Below are 15,806 nucleotides of genomic sequence, written 5' to 3' on the forward strand. Positions count from 1 at the left end.
CCTGTGGGGAAGGTGTGGTGGATATGTCTGTGGGGAAGGTGTGGTGGATATGCCAGTGGGGAAGGTGTGATGGATATGTCTGTGGGGAAGGTGTGGTGGATATGTCTGTGGGGAAGGTGTGGTGGATATGCCTGTGGGGAAGGTTTGGTGGATATGCCTGTGGGGAAGGTATGGTGGATATGCCTGTGGGGAAGGTATGGTGGATATGTCTGTGGGGAAGGTGTGGTGGATATGCCTGTGGGGAAGGTGTGGTGGATATGCCTGTGGGGAAGGTGTGGTGGATATGCCTGTGGGGAAGGTGTGGTGGTTATGCCTGTGGGGAAGGTGTGGTGGATATGTCTGTGGGGAAGGTAGTCTAATCGTGGCACACTGGACATTCTCTGGGGCAGGCTGAATGAACCAACTTGTCTTTTCCTCCCTGTCAGTTTTGCAAGTTTGTTTTTCTTGAATCATGTAATAATCCAAAACTGAACTATTGTCTTACAGACAGCACGGACCAGTAGCAGTGAAAAGTTATTTCAAAAACTCAGCACTTGGTATCTCGAAAAAGATGGTGAATATTTTTTTAATCTATTCTTTGATGGGATACGGGCATCACTGACAAGGCCAGCATTTATTGCTGATCTTGAATTGCCCTTGAACTGAAAGACTTGCCAGACCATTTCAGAGGGAAGTTAGGAATCAACCACAATATATCAGTATATCACAATTGGGATGTCCTATCACCTGTTGGTATTCTTCAGGGAGATTCCCATGTAAATTATGCCCATGTTCAGCTACTTTGACTATAAGACATAGGAGCAGAAGTAGGCCATTCGGCCCATCAAGTGCAGCACCATTCAGTGAGATCATGTCTGATGTGATCATCCTCAGCTCCACTTTCCGGCCTTATCCCCATAACCCTTGATTCCTTTACTGATTAAAAATCTGTCCATTTCAGCCTTGAACATACTTGGTAATAACCCCTGTTGCCAGCATGTTGCTCTCTTGTAGGATTATTCCATTTTAAGTCCTTCGTCAATTAGATCATTGACCATAAGATATAGGACCGGAATTAGGCCATTTGGCATCGAGCCTGCTCTGCCATTCAATCATGGCTGATATGTTTCTCATCCCCATTCTCCTGCGTTCACCCTGTATTCCCTGATCCCCGTATTTGTCAGGTTTTTCAGTCCTAAATACTGATGGCACCAATTTGGGGGCGAGGGTGCAATGCAGGTTAATAGGAAGACTGCAATAAATTAAAAGACGATACAAAGAACTTGATGAATAGACATGTAAGTGGCAAATTAATTTTAATGTCAATTAACAAGAGAGTACATCTTGCTGGGAAGAATAAGGCAGACGCATTATCCGTGGGCATTAAATATCCAAATGGGGAAGAGCAAAGATAGAGCTGGGGGGGGGGGGGGGGGGGGGCGCAGATTCACAAACCACCAGAAGTGGACTGTAAAAGGTATAGCATTTTTACAAAGTGCTGAAGAAGGATAGAGATTTAAAAGGAGCCTCACAGGTAGATTGAAAACACAGAAAGGATAAGCATGGAAGGCAATATGAGGAACGAATCTGAAGAAACATTAAAGTGAACATTGAAGTTTACACAACTAGATCATGAGAAATGGTTAAAGGTCAGCTTGAAAACCGGAGAGAAAAAGCATTGAGTTGTTATGACCAGAAATTAACAAAGATACTGAAGTACTTCCTGTCACTGTTTATATTTAATGCAATGGCGAGGAGGTGAAACTTGAATTGGTTTAATTCCTTTTAAAACCTATATGAAAAGCCATTATAATAAATAAAATGAAAATATAATCTCAGCTTCAGAACTTGAACATAAAGATGACATGTAATTCTATCTGTGTAATTCTGCGTACAAAATGGGTCAGCAGCAGCTGACTAATGCTTTGTCGCTTTCACTCATTTTATGGTTGACCTTCATCGTTAGCATCTGCTGAAGCCAGTGAAGCATGCCTTAGCAACAGGATGGTTGCTAGTTGGAGCTAAGCTGAAAAGAGCAGTTGGTTTAAAAAAAAACACAAGAATGGACTTGGGCAAAATAACTTGTAGCTATGATGCACAATGTAATGGAGAGAGTCGATGAAGGTGGTGCAGTTGATGTGTATATAGACTTTGAAAAGGCATTTGATGAAGTACCGCATAATAGACTTGTTTCAAAGCTAGTGGGATTAAAGGGATGGGGCAGAGTAAACAAGCTGAGAATAGTGGTGAACGGTTTTTCAGAATAGGTCGGGTTATGCAGTGGTTTCTTGCTCCGTTCTCTCCCCACCCCACCCCCAAGATAGGTAATAGGATCAGTCCTTCTGATGTATATTAATAACCTGCATTTTGGAATAAAGGACATCATTTCCAAGATTGCAGATGACACAGCACTCGGAAATGCTGTGAACAATGCGGAGAATGGTAATAGAGTTCAGGAGGGCCTCAACAACCTGGTGAAATGGACAGGCGTGGCAGATACAATTTAATGCAGCAAAGTGTTGCGTTTTGGTAGAAAGAATGAGAAGAGGATGTGTAATGTTACAATTGTAAAGAGGATACAAGCACAGGGTTGCGAGCCGGGGGTGTACGTACACAAGTCTTTAATGGTGCCAGGACAAATTGCGGGGGAGGGGGGGGCAAAGTTTTTTTTAAAAACATACCAGATCCTTGACTTTATAAACAGAGGCATAGAGTGCGAAAGCAAGGATGTTAGCGAAACCTTGTAAATCACTGGTTAGGTGCCAACGTGAGTTTTGTACTCAATTCTAGACACCACACTTTAGCAAGGATATCATGCCCTTGGAGACGATTTACTAAGGATGCAAACTTCAGTCACAGAGAAGCTGGGATCGTTCTGCTTCGAGCAGCAACGGTTAAGGAAAGAGTTGATAGAGGTGTTCAAAATTAAGAAGGTGTTTTGATAAGAGTAAATAAGGACAGATTGTTTCCATTGACTGAACAGTCAGTAACCAGGTTTATAGAACTGGAAAAAGAATCAAATCAGATGAGGAAAAATATTACTTGGATCTGGACGAAGCCTGAGATAGTGGCGGAAGTCGATTTTTGAGTTACTTTTCAAAGGAAATTGGATAAATGCAGAAGCCTTCCTTATGCAAAGCTATGGGGAAAGAGCTGGCAAGTCGGACTAATTGGACAGCTCTTTCAAAAGAGCTAGCCCAAAATGAGCTGAATTACCTCCTGTTTGTGCTTGCCTTTCTGTGCGGATTTAGCCATTCTATACCAGCACATTTCTGTTAATTCTTCAACAGCCCGGTGCCTAAAACAAGATGCAATTTGAAAATGTAAACTGTTGCCATACTCATAGGGATACAGTGATTATGAAGCAGCACATGTATCTTGCTGCAATTTGTAAGAGTGTGTTATTGATTTCTGAACTAGATAAACTCTATGGTCTGTTTAACTGATTTGAGGAATCGGCCCATCTTGTGCCTTTTCAGAGCAAGTCTATCGATCGGCATGTGCACTGACAGTACATGCTATCGCGCGTCACAGCCCCGATGTCATCAAGCACCATGCAGCGGTGGCCTTGCCCCTTGCATTTCTTGGAATGCATGAAATCCCAGATGAAGATAAAGGAGAAACCAGTGAATCTGACCTCTGGACTGAAGCATGGCAAGAGAATGTACCTGGTAGGTAAAACTTACTTGTACAAATTTAAACCTGTTCAATGTACAGTACTTCCTTTTAACACCATATTTAAAAGGTGGACCAAGCTCAGTAATGTTTTTTTTTCTCTTTTTTTTAATTTAAGTGTATCCAATTCATTTCTTTCCAATTAAGGGGCAATTTAACATGGTCAATCCACCTAACCTACGCATCTTTGGGTTGTGGGGGCGAAACCCACGCAAACACGGGGAGAATGTGCAAACTCCACACGGACAGTGACCCAGGGCCGGGATTGAACCTGGGACCTCGGCGCCGGTCACTTGTAACTTGTACTGATTTCCGGAATTGAGACCAGTGAACCATGCCAGAGTGTTTTCCTCCCACCATAAAATTGATTTAATTCCCCTTAAGTGGTATTCATATCTCTTGCTGTATTCATACTTGCAAAGTTCTGATCCTGTCTGAGTTCAATTCTTATTTAAATTTGTTTTGCACTCGCTGTGCAGGAAGTCATAATTTCAGAACATTAGAAATAGGAGCAGGATTGGACCACACAGCCCGTCGGGCCTTTCAATACGATCATCGCTGATATTGGGCTTCAGTTCCATTTTCCTACCCAGTCCCCATATCCCTTAATTCCCCGAGAGACCAAAAACCTTTCCATCCCAGACTTAAATGTATTCCCAACTCTCTGGGATAGAGAATTCCAATGATTCACAACCCTTTGAGTGAATACACTTCTCCTTGTGTCAGTCCTAAATAATCATTCCCATATCCCGAGACTGTGTATCCCGTGTTTTAGATTCCCCGACCAGCGGAAACAATCTCTCTGTGTCCACCCTGTTGAGCTCCTTCAGAATCTTGTATGTTTCATTGAGGCCACCTCTCATTCTTCTAAACCCCCAGAGAATATAAGCCCAGTTTACTCAGCTTCTCATCCTAGGGCAACCCCCTCATTTCTGGGACCAGTCTAGTGAACCTTCGCTGTCGCACCTCCAGTACAAGTATATCCTTTCTTAAATGTGCGGACCAAGACTGCACACAGTCTCACCAAAACCCTGTACAATTGTAGAAGACTTCTTATTCTTGTGCTCCAGTCCTCCTTTTAATTAAAGCCAACATGCAATTTGCCTTCCCAATTGCTTGCTGCACCTGCATGCTATCTTTCTGCATTCATGCAGTCACACCCAAGTTTCTCTGAACATCAACACTTCCAAGTTCCGCTCCTTTTAAGAAATATTCTGCTTTTTTATTCTTAGTATCAGAGTGAGTAACTTCACACTGACTTCCCTATACTTATCATGGAAGTTGCCCACTCATCTAACCTGTCTATATCTCTTTGCAACCTATGTGTCCTCCCCAAAGCTCACCTTCCCACCTGTATCATCAAACCCAGGCAGATTCCTCTCTGGCTCTTCATTAAGTCACTAATATAGATTGTGAATAGCTGAGGTCCCAGCATTGATCCTTGTGGCACTATTCACTGCCTGCCAACTTGAAAATTCTCCGTTTATACCCACCTTCAACTTGTGGAAGGACTAAAAATATTTGTGAGTTTCTTTTCAAGCTTTACATCTCCAAAAAAAAAAGGGCAGCTCACTCAAAAGAGAACAGTGGATACTCTGGAGTTATTAGCAAGATCGTGACTCAGTTCCTTCATGTGATGTCTCAAACTGCAAGTGTGAAAGTTAAACATGGTGCGGCCATTGTCTGAATCCACAAGATTGATTATTACCTGCTCCTGTGTGTCTATTATCTGATGCAATTACTTAGTTTACCGTGAGATATTGTTCATTGGAAAATCAGCATATGTTTCTCCCCATTCTGTAATTCTCTTTCCTTCTATCATGCAGTGTCTTTTCTCACGGTCTGCAAATGACTCCTTTCAGCTGTAATTCTCTCATGTTGATATGCCTCTTTTGGTTACTCTATTTCTGTCAATGTCATTCAGTATCTTCCTCTCCCTCATCACCTCCCTCCCTCCTGTCCCTCGCTCCCTCCTTCCAGTCCAAGTGGGAGGCAGTGAAGGAATTCTGGAACAGGCATGCTGATTCCAGGATCAGGCTGACACTGGCCCAATGTGTATGGCTGTGAATCGAATAGCATTTTATTATTCATTGATGTGACATGGACAATGCTGAGGTCAGCAATTATGGCGCATTCCCTTGAGGTCGTGCGCTGCCTCCTTGCACCACTGTGGTCCATGTGGTGTCATTGCACCCACAGCGCTGTAAAGAGGGGGGTGGGCAGTTACAGAGTTTTGACCCAGTGACCATGAAGGGCTCATGAAATAGTCACAAGATTTGGAGGGGAACTTGTTCCCATGGGTCTGCTGCAGGTGTTCTCCTGAGACGTTGTGGGTTTGAAAGGTGCTGGCAAAAGAAGCAAGTTGCTGAAGTGCATCTTCCAAATCAAGGGAGGAATTGTTTCCTTTTCAAGGGCCACTCACACCCAGACAAACTCCGTCGCGGCCACACTCGCAGAAAAATCAACTTCATTTCTTTCTTTTAAAGGGAGAGTACAAACATTCAACTGACTAATGCAATGGCTGAGTTTACTTTTCATTCATGAGTAGCACAGCTTCTGTGTCTCAATCACTCCTGAAATTCAGCTCAACTTTTTACTTGCTCTCCTTTCCCATTCTCTTTGTCTGTTTCTCTTTCTCTCTCTTTCCCTACTCTGACTCTCTTTCTCTCTTTCCTTTCCCACTCTTTTTCTCCAGCTCCTTTCCCAATGTTTCTTCCCCCCCCCCCCCCCCCCGAAAACCAGCCCAGGCAGTGACTCAACAGTCCAAGGCTCTGGCTAACTCCCAGTCCGAGGCTGCACCTGGGTCTAGAGCCTGGGCCTCTTGTTCAGTTTGCAGGGGCTCAGCAGTTGTTCTGGGACACCAGTGGAGCTGAGATGGAGAGGTGGGGTGAGCCGCCAATGGAGCTAATTGTCCTGCCCTCAGCTACTCGCTCTTCAGCACCCACTTGGCAGCTTCCGTCCCCGCTCTGCACTCCAGTTCCTGGATCTTGGGTCTCAATCTCTCTCCATAACCTGGGCCCCTGGTGACCATGGCCGAGGCTCAGACATCAGAACGTGGCAGCGGCTGGCCCAGAGTGCAGCATGGGGGTGGGGAGGCAGGACCAATCTCTCACAGGCTGAATAAAGGTGCAATGGGCCAGATCTGACCCCTCAGGCCGGGGGTTCTCCATCCCTGTTATAAACGGTACACACTACTGCAACTGAGTGTCAGTGGTGGAAGGAGTGAATGTTTATCCTGGTGGAAAGTGCGCCAATCAAGCAGGACTGCTTTGCCTGGATGGTTTCAAGTTTCTTGAGTGTTGTTGGAGCTGCACTCATCCAGTCAAGTGGGGAATATTCCATCACACTCCTGACTTGTGCCTTCGAGATGGTGGACGAGCTTTGGGGAGTCAGGAGGGAAGTTACTTGCCACAGAATTCTCAGCCACTGATCTGCTCTTGTAGCCATGGTATTTATGTGGCTAGTCCAGTTCAGCTTCTGGTCAATGGTAAAACCCAAGATGTTAATGATGACAGATTCAGTGATGGTAATCCTGTTGAATGTCAAGTGGAGATGTCTATACTCTCCTGTTAGAGCTTGTCATTGCCTGCACTTGTGTGGCCTGAATGTTATTTGCTATTTATCAGCCCAAGCCTGACTGTTGTCCAGGTCTTGCTGCATACAGCCCGTGACTGCTTCAGTATCTGAGAAGTTGCAATTAGAACTGAACATTGTGCAGTCATCACTGAACATCCCCACTTCTGACATTTATGATGGAAGCTTAAGGTGCTTAGACCTAGAACACTGCCCTGAGGAACTCCTGCAGCAATATCCATGACTGATATAATTGACCTCTAATAGCCGCAACTTTGTGGTAGATGTGACTCCAACCAGTGGGAAGTTTTCCCCCGAATTCCTACTGATTTCAATTATCCTCTGGCTCTTGGATGCCACACTTGGTGAAATGTTGTCAAGGACCTCACCAGTGGAATTTACCTCATTTGTCTTATGTTTATAGTAAGGCTGTAATGAGCCAAGTGGACATCATAACAAGGTGGTCACTGAGTAAGTGCTGCTTGATAGCACTGTTGATGACGCCCCTATCATTTTGCTGTTGATTGAGGGTAGGGTAGACTGATGGGGTGGTAATTAGCCAGATTGGATTTGTCCTGCCTTTTGTAGACGGGACATACCTGGGCAATTTTCCAGAATGTTGAGTAGGTGACAGCATTTTGGCTGTACTTTTAACAACTTGGCTAGGGTCGAGCTTAGTTCTGGAGCACAAACCCTCAACAGTGCAGACAAAATGTTATCAGGCCTAAAGCTCAACCATTTGATAGGTAGAGTGAATCAAATTGGCTGGAGGCTGTCATCTGTGTTAGTGGCATCTCAGGAGGGAGGGAGCCAAGAAGGATCATCCACTCAGCACTGAAGGTGGATGCGAACACTCCAACCTTCTCTTTCATGCCGAGTTCTGCCATCATTGAGAATTTGTAAGATGGGTTTACAGTGCTGTTTTCACATGTGGTTTTGTTTAGTTAGAGCACCAGCCAGAATTGTGGCAGACAGTAGCCATCCAGAAATATGTTGGCATCTTTGTAGGAATAATCAACTGTGAGTTTATCTGCAGTTGACTGTCAGAACTAAAATGTGAATAACTGTATAAAATTATACTTGAGTGTAAATAAATAATCTATTTTTTATTTACCCTTCTGGAACAAACTAAGCAATATATCCTACATTTATAGACTGGGTGATCGCTTTACTGAGCACCTTCGGTCTGTGCGCATCCTGACCTTCCCGTTGCTTTCCATTTTAACACAAGACCCTGCTCCCATGCCCACATACCTGTCCTTAGCCAGCTGCAATGTTCCAGTGAAGCTCAACGTAAACTGCAGGAACAGCACCTCCTCTTCCGGTTAGGCACATTACAGCCTTCCGGTCTCAACATCGAATTCAACACCTTCAGCTGATTAGCTCTACCCCACCTCAACCCCTTTGTTTTCATCCCATTTCATTTTTACTGTCTTTTACCTTTTATTTCTTGTCTTTCTTTATATATATCCCCCCTTCTTTCACCCTATCCTATCCCCCCTTACCTTTTCTCTCCTTTGTTTCCCCCTTCCCCCCTTTTTCTCATTTTACCTCTCTCCAACCCATGCCCCCCCCCCCCCCCCCCCCCCACATCTACATCTGTCATAGTTTACCCTCTGATTTTAGTTTCTCTGCTGTTTGGCCCTACACACTTTTTATTCTCTGGGGACTGCCATTAGCACTCTGTTCCCTTGGTTTCTGTGGCCATTAGCACTCTGTTCCCTTTGTTTCTGTGGCTATTAGCACTCTGTTCCCTTGGTTTCTGTGACTATTAGCACTCTGTTCCCTTGGTTTCTGTGGCCATTAGCACTCTGTTCCCTTGGTTTCTGTGGCTATGACTCATCTTTCATTTCAGCCTACAGTATAAATATCTCCCACTTTCTCTGCTTTTAGCTTTGACAAGGGTCATCTGGACTCAAAATATTAGCTCTTTTCTCTCCCTAGAGATGCTGCCAGACTTGCTGAGATTTTCCAGCATTTTCTCTTTTGGTTTCAGATTCCAGCATCCACAGTAATTTGCTTTTATCCTATATTTGTGCTCAACTGATATACATTCAATGCTTGTGGACTAGATTTCACTACAGTTTGGAAAGGATGGGACACTATACGAGGGGATGTGACCAAGTTTAGTTCAAATCGAGCAAATCACTTTTAAAGATTGCCCAGGAATGAATCAACACTATGGACCCAGTTCCCAAGTCCTAACAGAGGCTAGTCTGTGTTCCACACTTGCAATGGATTTTGTAAACTTTCACTTGGAATGTTGGGAGAGATAATTCACTGATTCGTGGGTAACACAGAACTCCCTGCCAAAAGGCAAGATTTCAATCCAAATTAAAGCAGTCAGTTTTTCTCTGTGTAGCTTACACGGATAGGTTAATGGTTGTGCTTTTGTTGCAGGCAGTTTTGGTGGAATACGACTGTACATGCAAGAATTGATCGTCATCACTCAAAAGGCGCTGCAGTCCCAATCATGGACGATGAAAGCACAAGGGGCTGCTGCTATGGCATCCATTGCCAAACAGCAGGCAGGCTCGTTGGTGCCACCACACTTGGGGCTGATATTAAATGCACTATTACAAGGAATATCCGGCCGAACTTGGACTGGCAAGGTAGAGCGTCCCATTTAATGTTGCGTTACACAGATAACTAAATAGATGGACATTTGGAAAATGAACACTCGGGGAAACATGGTTAGAAAGGATTTTAGTAAGATGTTAACATAGAACATACAGTACAGAAGGGGGCCATTCGGCCCATCGTGTCTGCACCGACCCACTTAAGCCCTCACTTCCACCCTATCCCCGTAACCCAAATAACCCCCTCCTGACCTTTTTAGTCACTAAGGACAATTTATCATGGCCAATCCACCTAACCCGCACGTCTTTGGACTGTGGGAGGAAACCGGAGCACCCGGAGGAAACCCACGCAGACACTGGGAGAACATGCAGACTCCACACAGACAGTGACCCAGCGGGGAATCGAACCTGGGACCCTGGCGCTGTGAAGCCACAGTGCTATCCACTTGTGCTACCGTGCTGTTGTTAGTTACCTGCTTAAATCAATATGTTTAATGTTTAGAGGCAATGTAAAAATGGGTGGATTAGAATGTGGGAAAATGTGAACTTGTCAACTAATTTTAAAAAGCAGCACGCTCCTGGTACATAAATCATAAAAAAAGTTAGCATACAGGCACAGCAAGTGATTAGGAAGACAAGTGGAATGTTGGTGTTTATTGCAAGGGGAATGGAATATAAAAGTAGGGAAGATTTTCTACTGTTGTACCAGGTGTTGGTGAGACTACATCTGGAGCCCTGTGTACGGTTTTGGTCTCATCATTTAAGAAAGGACATATACGCTTTAGGAGCAGTTCAGAGAAGGTTCTTTCAACTGATACCTGGGATAGGGAGTGGGGAATGGTGGGCGGTGGGAAAGATTGGTCAGGCTGGGCCTGTATCTAGTGCAGGTTAGAAGATTGAGAGCTGATCTTGTTGAAACTGAAGGGATTTGACATGCTGGAAGCTGAATGGATATTTCTCCTGGTGGGGGAGACTAGAACTAGGGGACACCATTTAAAAATCAGGGGCTCCCATTTAAGTCGGAGATGAGAATTTGTTCTTTTCTCTCTGAATCATCAGCCTTTGGAACGCTCTTCCCCAGAGAGCGGTGGAGGCAGGGTCAATGAATACTTTTAAGGCAGGGGGAGATAGATTCTTGACTAAAAAGAGAGTCGAAACAATATTGGGGGGAAGCTGCCGTGGCCTTCGCCACTCTGATTCCCCGCCGGCGAATCTGTGATGGAAGTCAGTGGTGGCGCCACTGAAGGTATCGCCGTGGTTGGGGGATATGGCGGAGTTTTTACAATGGAGAAGATTAAGTTTGTTGTTAGAGGGTCAGAAGAAGGATTCTACGTAAGATGGAGGCTCTTCCTTTCTCTGTTTGGCGTGGGGGGGGGGGGTTTCTGTGGAGGAGGGGAGTGTTGGGTTAGTTATGGGGAGAGAAAGGGGAAAATGACAAACTGTTTGTAACTAGGTTGTGTTTGCTTTGTGGATTGTTTGTGTTGTTTGTGTTTGGAATAAAATATTTTTTTTTAAATAGTAGTGGAGGCAAAATACCTGAAATCGCAAACAATTGGATGCTACAGTGGGGGGGGGGGCTTTAGGATGGATGGATCAAGATGGGCTGAATGGCCTTCCTCATCTGCAGTTCAAAAGCTATCAACAACAGGATTGAGTCACTAGGGGATCTGTCATTGTTCAAGTAAGCATTACTGGCGGGGAGAGGCAAGTGAGGCAGAATTCTGTATAAGAAAATGTTCTCTTCTTTCAGGAGGAACTGTTGAAAGCCGTTGACAGTGTGGTAGCTGCATGCAGGTAAACGTGATCAAGAACTCTGCGTTTGTAATTCGGTTCATTCTTGTACGATTCTAGTAAGTTGGTCAATAATGTAATAATCTATATTAAGAGCCATGAGAGATAGCATCATTTGCAATCGGCTTAAACCATTTCTCTTCAAAAAAGATCTTGCCTCTATTTATGGGGAGGAGGGCCGACGCCCTTGCCATTGCCTCCCTAATGGCCCCCCGAGGAATCCAGCTCGGCTAGCGATCGACAACACCACCCAAAGAGCTGCAGAGGGGGGGGGGGGGGGGGGGGGGTGAACAATTAAACATAGAACCCCAACCAAGATCAACAAGCAAACAACAAAATACACGGCGTCACGCCAATCACACAGCAACAAAATACAGGAGCTGAAGAGGAAAGAGGGCTAGAAGGAGAGGGGGATCGTGAAGAAAGGGGTGAGGAAAGTGGGGTCCCGGTAGGGAATAAACACCCACTTGAGAACGCAGAACAAGAAGCTACAATCACTGTAAATAGCTAAAAGACACCAATGTGTAGACAATTCTTCTTTTTTGTTTTGTTTTCTTATTTTATTCCTGTTATTTTTCAATATATTTTCACAATTGCCTTTGTCTTGTAGAGCTTAAAAATGCTTAATAAAAACATCTATTAAAAAAAATCTTGTCTGTACCCGCCCTAACGTTCTGCTTTACCTTTTGAACTTTGTACCAAGTGAGGAGTTGCAGAAGACGGTGCCTGAGCAGCCCAGTATAGACACCATCGTTCAGGTCATGTTAAAAGAGTGTCACAAGGAAAACCTCCGATACAAGATGCTTGCTTTGAAGAGCATGGCCAACATATTGCAAGCCACAAAAGAAGATCGTTTCAAGGTTTTGGTGGATATTCTGTTTCCTGTTATTAAAAAGGTGATTTAATTACTCAAGTGAAAATGCAACTCTGGTAATATAATGACCAGATTTGCGGTCATGGCAATAGGGATTTTGAAAGTTAGTAGATTTTGGTGGCTGGGAAGTATATTCCTGAAATGTTACTTCTGTTGCCCGTGATAGGAGCTTGTTCTTTCTTTCTATGCCCATGTGATTCACAAAATTAAATTGAGAAATATTGTCACAAAGTTCTTAATATAGTTTAGTTATTGAAAGCAGCCGTGTCCTAACTGATAGATTTAATTGTTTTCATAATGAAAAAAAATCTACATTTGTCAAATTCTTTAATAAGGTGAGCATTCATTGTTCACGGCCCTTTCTGCTGTAGCTGAAACTGTTTCTTCCTTGCTCAATGCACTCCAGGTGAAATACTTGTTTCGTGCAGTTCTTCATGAACAGTTGGGTTGTCCCTCTGTGTTAATTCCAACATTGGTTCTCCACCCATCCATTAGCCTCACTACCTTTGAGCTCAAAAGAAGCATTCTCACCACTTAAGTTCTGTTTCCTCTTTCACGGAGAAGGCTTCCTTCCCTTTGAGGACTGAAGTACCAAGTCCATTCCATGGACTGTGGGGGCTGGGTCATTGAATATATTGAAGGCTGGGATATAGAGTTAGCGGGGGGGAGGGGGACAAGCAGAGTTGAGGCCGTGATCAGAGCAGCCAGGATCTAATTGAATGACGGAGCAGGGTTGAGGTTCGGAGTGGCCTGTTCCTGCTCCCTATGTTCCTCATAAGGAATTTTGCACTTTCCAGAGTATGACAGCCGGATCCTCCAGGGAAGAGGATCATGAAGAGGAGGCGAGAGAGAAAGAGCTACGGATGGAATATCTGCTTTGTGCGTTTGAAACTCTCGGGAAAGCATGGCCCAGCACTCCAGAAACACAAGGTACGACTTGACAATAAACCTCAGAATGCGCCTTTTTAAAATGTTTGTTCACTCAATCCTCTCTTTAAAAAAAAAATCTTCACATGTTTTGAATTATCCAATCGCTTGCACTTCGACAGTAGTCGAAGCAGCCACAGAACGGGGCATCTGGATTGTTGATTTTAGTATTGTGCTTTTTGACCTCGTATGGTATATATTTAAAAAATAACATGGGGCGGCACGGTGGTGCAGTGGTTAGCACTGCTGCCTCACGCCGCCGAGGACCCGGGTTCGATCCCGGCCCTGGGTCACTGTCCGTGTGGAGTTTGCACATTCTCCCTCTGTCTGTGTGGGTCTCAACCCCACAACCCAAAAAGGTGTGCAGGGTAGATGGATTGGCCAGTCTAAATTGCCCCTTAATTGGAAAAAGAGAATTGGGTACTCTAAACACATTGAATATGCTTGTAAAATACTGAAAATCGTGGCCTGTGAGATACTGCCTTCCCACAATTTTGTCCGTCTTTTGCCTCAACTTATTCTATTAAAATTTCCGTTGTCCACACATGTATATTGGTCCGACTATTTCCATCATCTGATTCCACGTAGCCTAAGTTTATACTTGGCCTTCATCTTTGTATGCAATGCCATGGGGCAATCAACTGGTAAGTCAGTCGTCTTTGTCCATTTTAAAGGCTGCCATAGTGATATATTTTACAGACAGCTCATTGTGGCGTACTGAAGGTTTTCAGTCCATTGCCGTTACGGAGGCTAGACCACACCGTTTTCCCTTGGCCTGTTTTACTGTTAAACGACACAAAATTTACTTTGGGTTGACAAACCTGTTCAGCAATGTGATAACGGAAATGTCTTTGCCTTTCCTGCAGCTCAGTACCGTTTAGAATTGTGCCACTTAATGTGTGAAAGACTACAGTTGAGTACGTGGAGAGTTCAACTCGGAGTGCTTCAGGCCATGAACTCCTACTTCCAAGGGTAAAAGAAAAAAAATGCACCATTTTGAACGCGCAATCTTTATCGGCCAATTTTTAAGAATCCCATTAGCAAACTAGTTCAAAAGAAAAATCCAGTAACGAAACAATTGTTCCCGCAGCTTATTACTTCTAGGCCAAGACAGCAAAGATGCAAGTGCATTAACTGAAATCCTGAAAGAGACTTGCTCGGCACTCACCTTCCCACTAGGTGAGTCAACATAAAGTAGAGAACCCACAAAGTTCAAGCAAAAGTTGAATCAAATTTTAGTGTTTTAAATGTCCTTTTTTTTCATATAAAGAAAACAAGAGCTATTCATCTGTGCGGGCTGAAGCTTTATCGATATTGGAACTACTATTTAAAAAGCTGGATGGTAAGCATTTTAAAGTTATTTATCCAACACTGCAAGGAAACTATTGGCTGTTACCCGTGACAGGCATCGGCACCAGGTTTAAGGTTTATGTGTTTCTTCCAAATTTTTCATGAAATGTGAGCGTGACTAGAAAGTGGGAGCATCATTTACTGCCCATCTGTAATTGTCCTTGAGAAGATGGTGACGAACCATTTCAGAGGGCGGCTAAGAGTCAACCAGATTGCTGTGGGTCTGGAGTCATATGTGAGCCAGACCGGGTAAGGACACAGATTTCCTTCCCTTAAGGGCATTCATGAACCAGATGGATTATCACAAAAATCCAGTCGCGTTACGGTCACCTTTTCTGACTGATAACAAGCCCTTTATTGCAGATTTATTAAATAATTGAGTTTAAATTTGTACTTAGTAATGTACTAATTACTAATTTGTAATTAGCATTACTTGTACAGCAACATTACCGCTAAGGAGGTCTTGTGACACAGTGGGCAGCATCCCTACCTCTGAGCTACAGGTTCCAGGTTCGAGTCCCACTCCAGGACTCGATGGCCAAGGAAGCTGCGTTCATAACCCGGCCAAGCAGGTGAAGTGTCAACCTGCAAATCCGTCCAAATCCAGCCAGTGTCCGGCGGTAAGAGCAGGAGAGACTCCTGGTCAACCACGTAGAGTGGTGTCCCTCGAACTGTAAGCCTCTGGCGACAGACTAGCGACCTGTTCCAGGAGTTACCAGCTATGGAAACAGGCAAAAGTCTACCTTGGTGCACCATTTGGTGTGGGAAGAGAATTGGAATGGAACGTTTCCCCTACGCTGCCAATGCTGCAAATATACTCAATAGTGCACACATACATTCTCAAGCTTGCATGGTCATGTAGCAGCCTGGAAATAACCAGGCTTTGATCCATATTAAATATTCAAGCACAGTAACGGGCATTCAGTAATCTGGCCTTGCACAACCATGACATTTTAAAGGGTGATTCAACATGTGGCAGACAGTACAGGACATTATTTTCCAAAGACAATTTCTCTTGTCCCATCACACAATGGGACTCTGTATTACCAAAAGGAATT

At 44.2% G+C, this 15,806-nt stretch overlaps 1 protein-coding gene across 2 annotated transcripts in view; it reads left to right on the forward strand.

Moving 5' to 3' along the window:
- The window catches only part of ecpas (Ecm29 proteasome adaptor and scaffold), a 107,475-nt gene that overhangs the window by 87,572 nt on the left and 4,097 nt on the right, over positions 1–15,806 (forward strand). For both annotated transcript variants that reach the window (XM_038804143.1, XM_038804144.1), the window contains exons 40-48: positions 487–553; positions 3,459–3,650; positions 9,628–9,839; positions 11,557–11,600; positions 12,301–12,493; positions 13,269–13,401; positions 14,265–14,370; positions 14,489–14,577; positions 14,669–14,740. In XM_038804143.1, the coding sequence (XP_038660071.1) occupies positions 487–553; positions 3,459–3,650; positions 9,628–9,839; positions 11,557–11,600; positions 12,301–12,493; positions 13,269–13,401; positions 14,265–14,370; positions 14,489–14,577; positions 14,669–14,740 (1,108 nt within the window). The remainder of the gene's footprint in view (positions 1–486; positions 554–3,458; positions 3,651–9,627; positions 9,840–11,556; positions 11,601–12,300; positions 12,494–13,268; positions 13,402–14,264; positions 14,371–14,488; positions 14,578–14,668; positions 14,741–15,806) is intronic.

This window comes from Scyliorhinus canicula, chromosome 8 (genome assembly GCF_902713615.1).
Source record: "Scyliorhinus canicula chromosome 8, sScyCan1.1, whole genome shotgun sequence".
Lineage (NCBI taxonomy): Eukaryota > Metazoa > Chordata > Chondrichthyes > Carcharhiniformes > Scyliorhinidae > Scyliorhinus > Scyliorhinus canicula.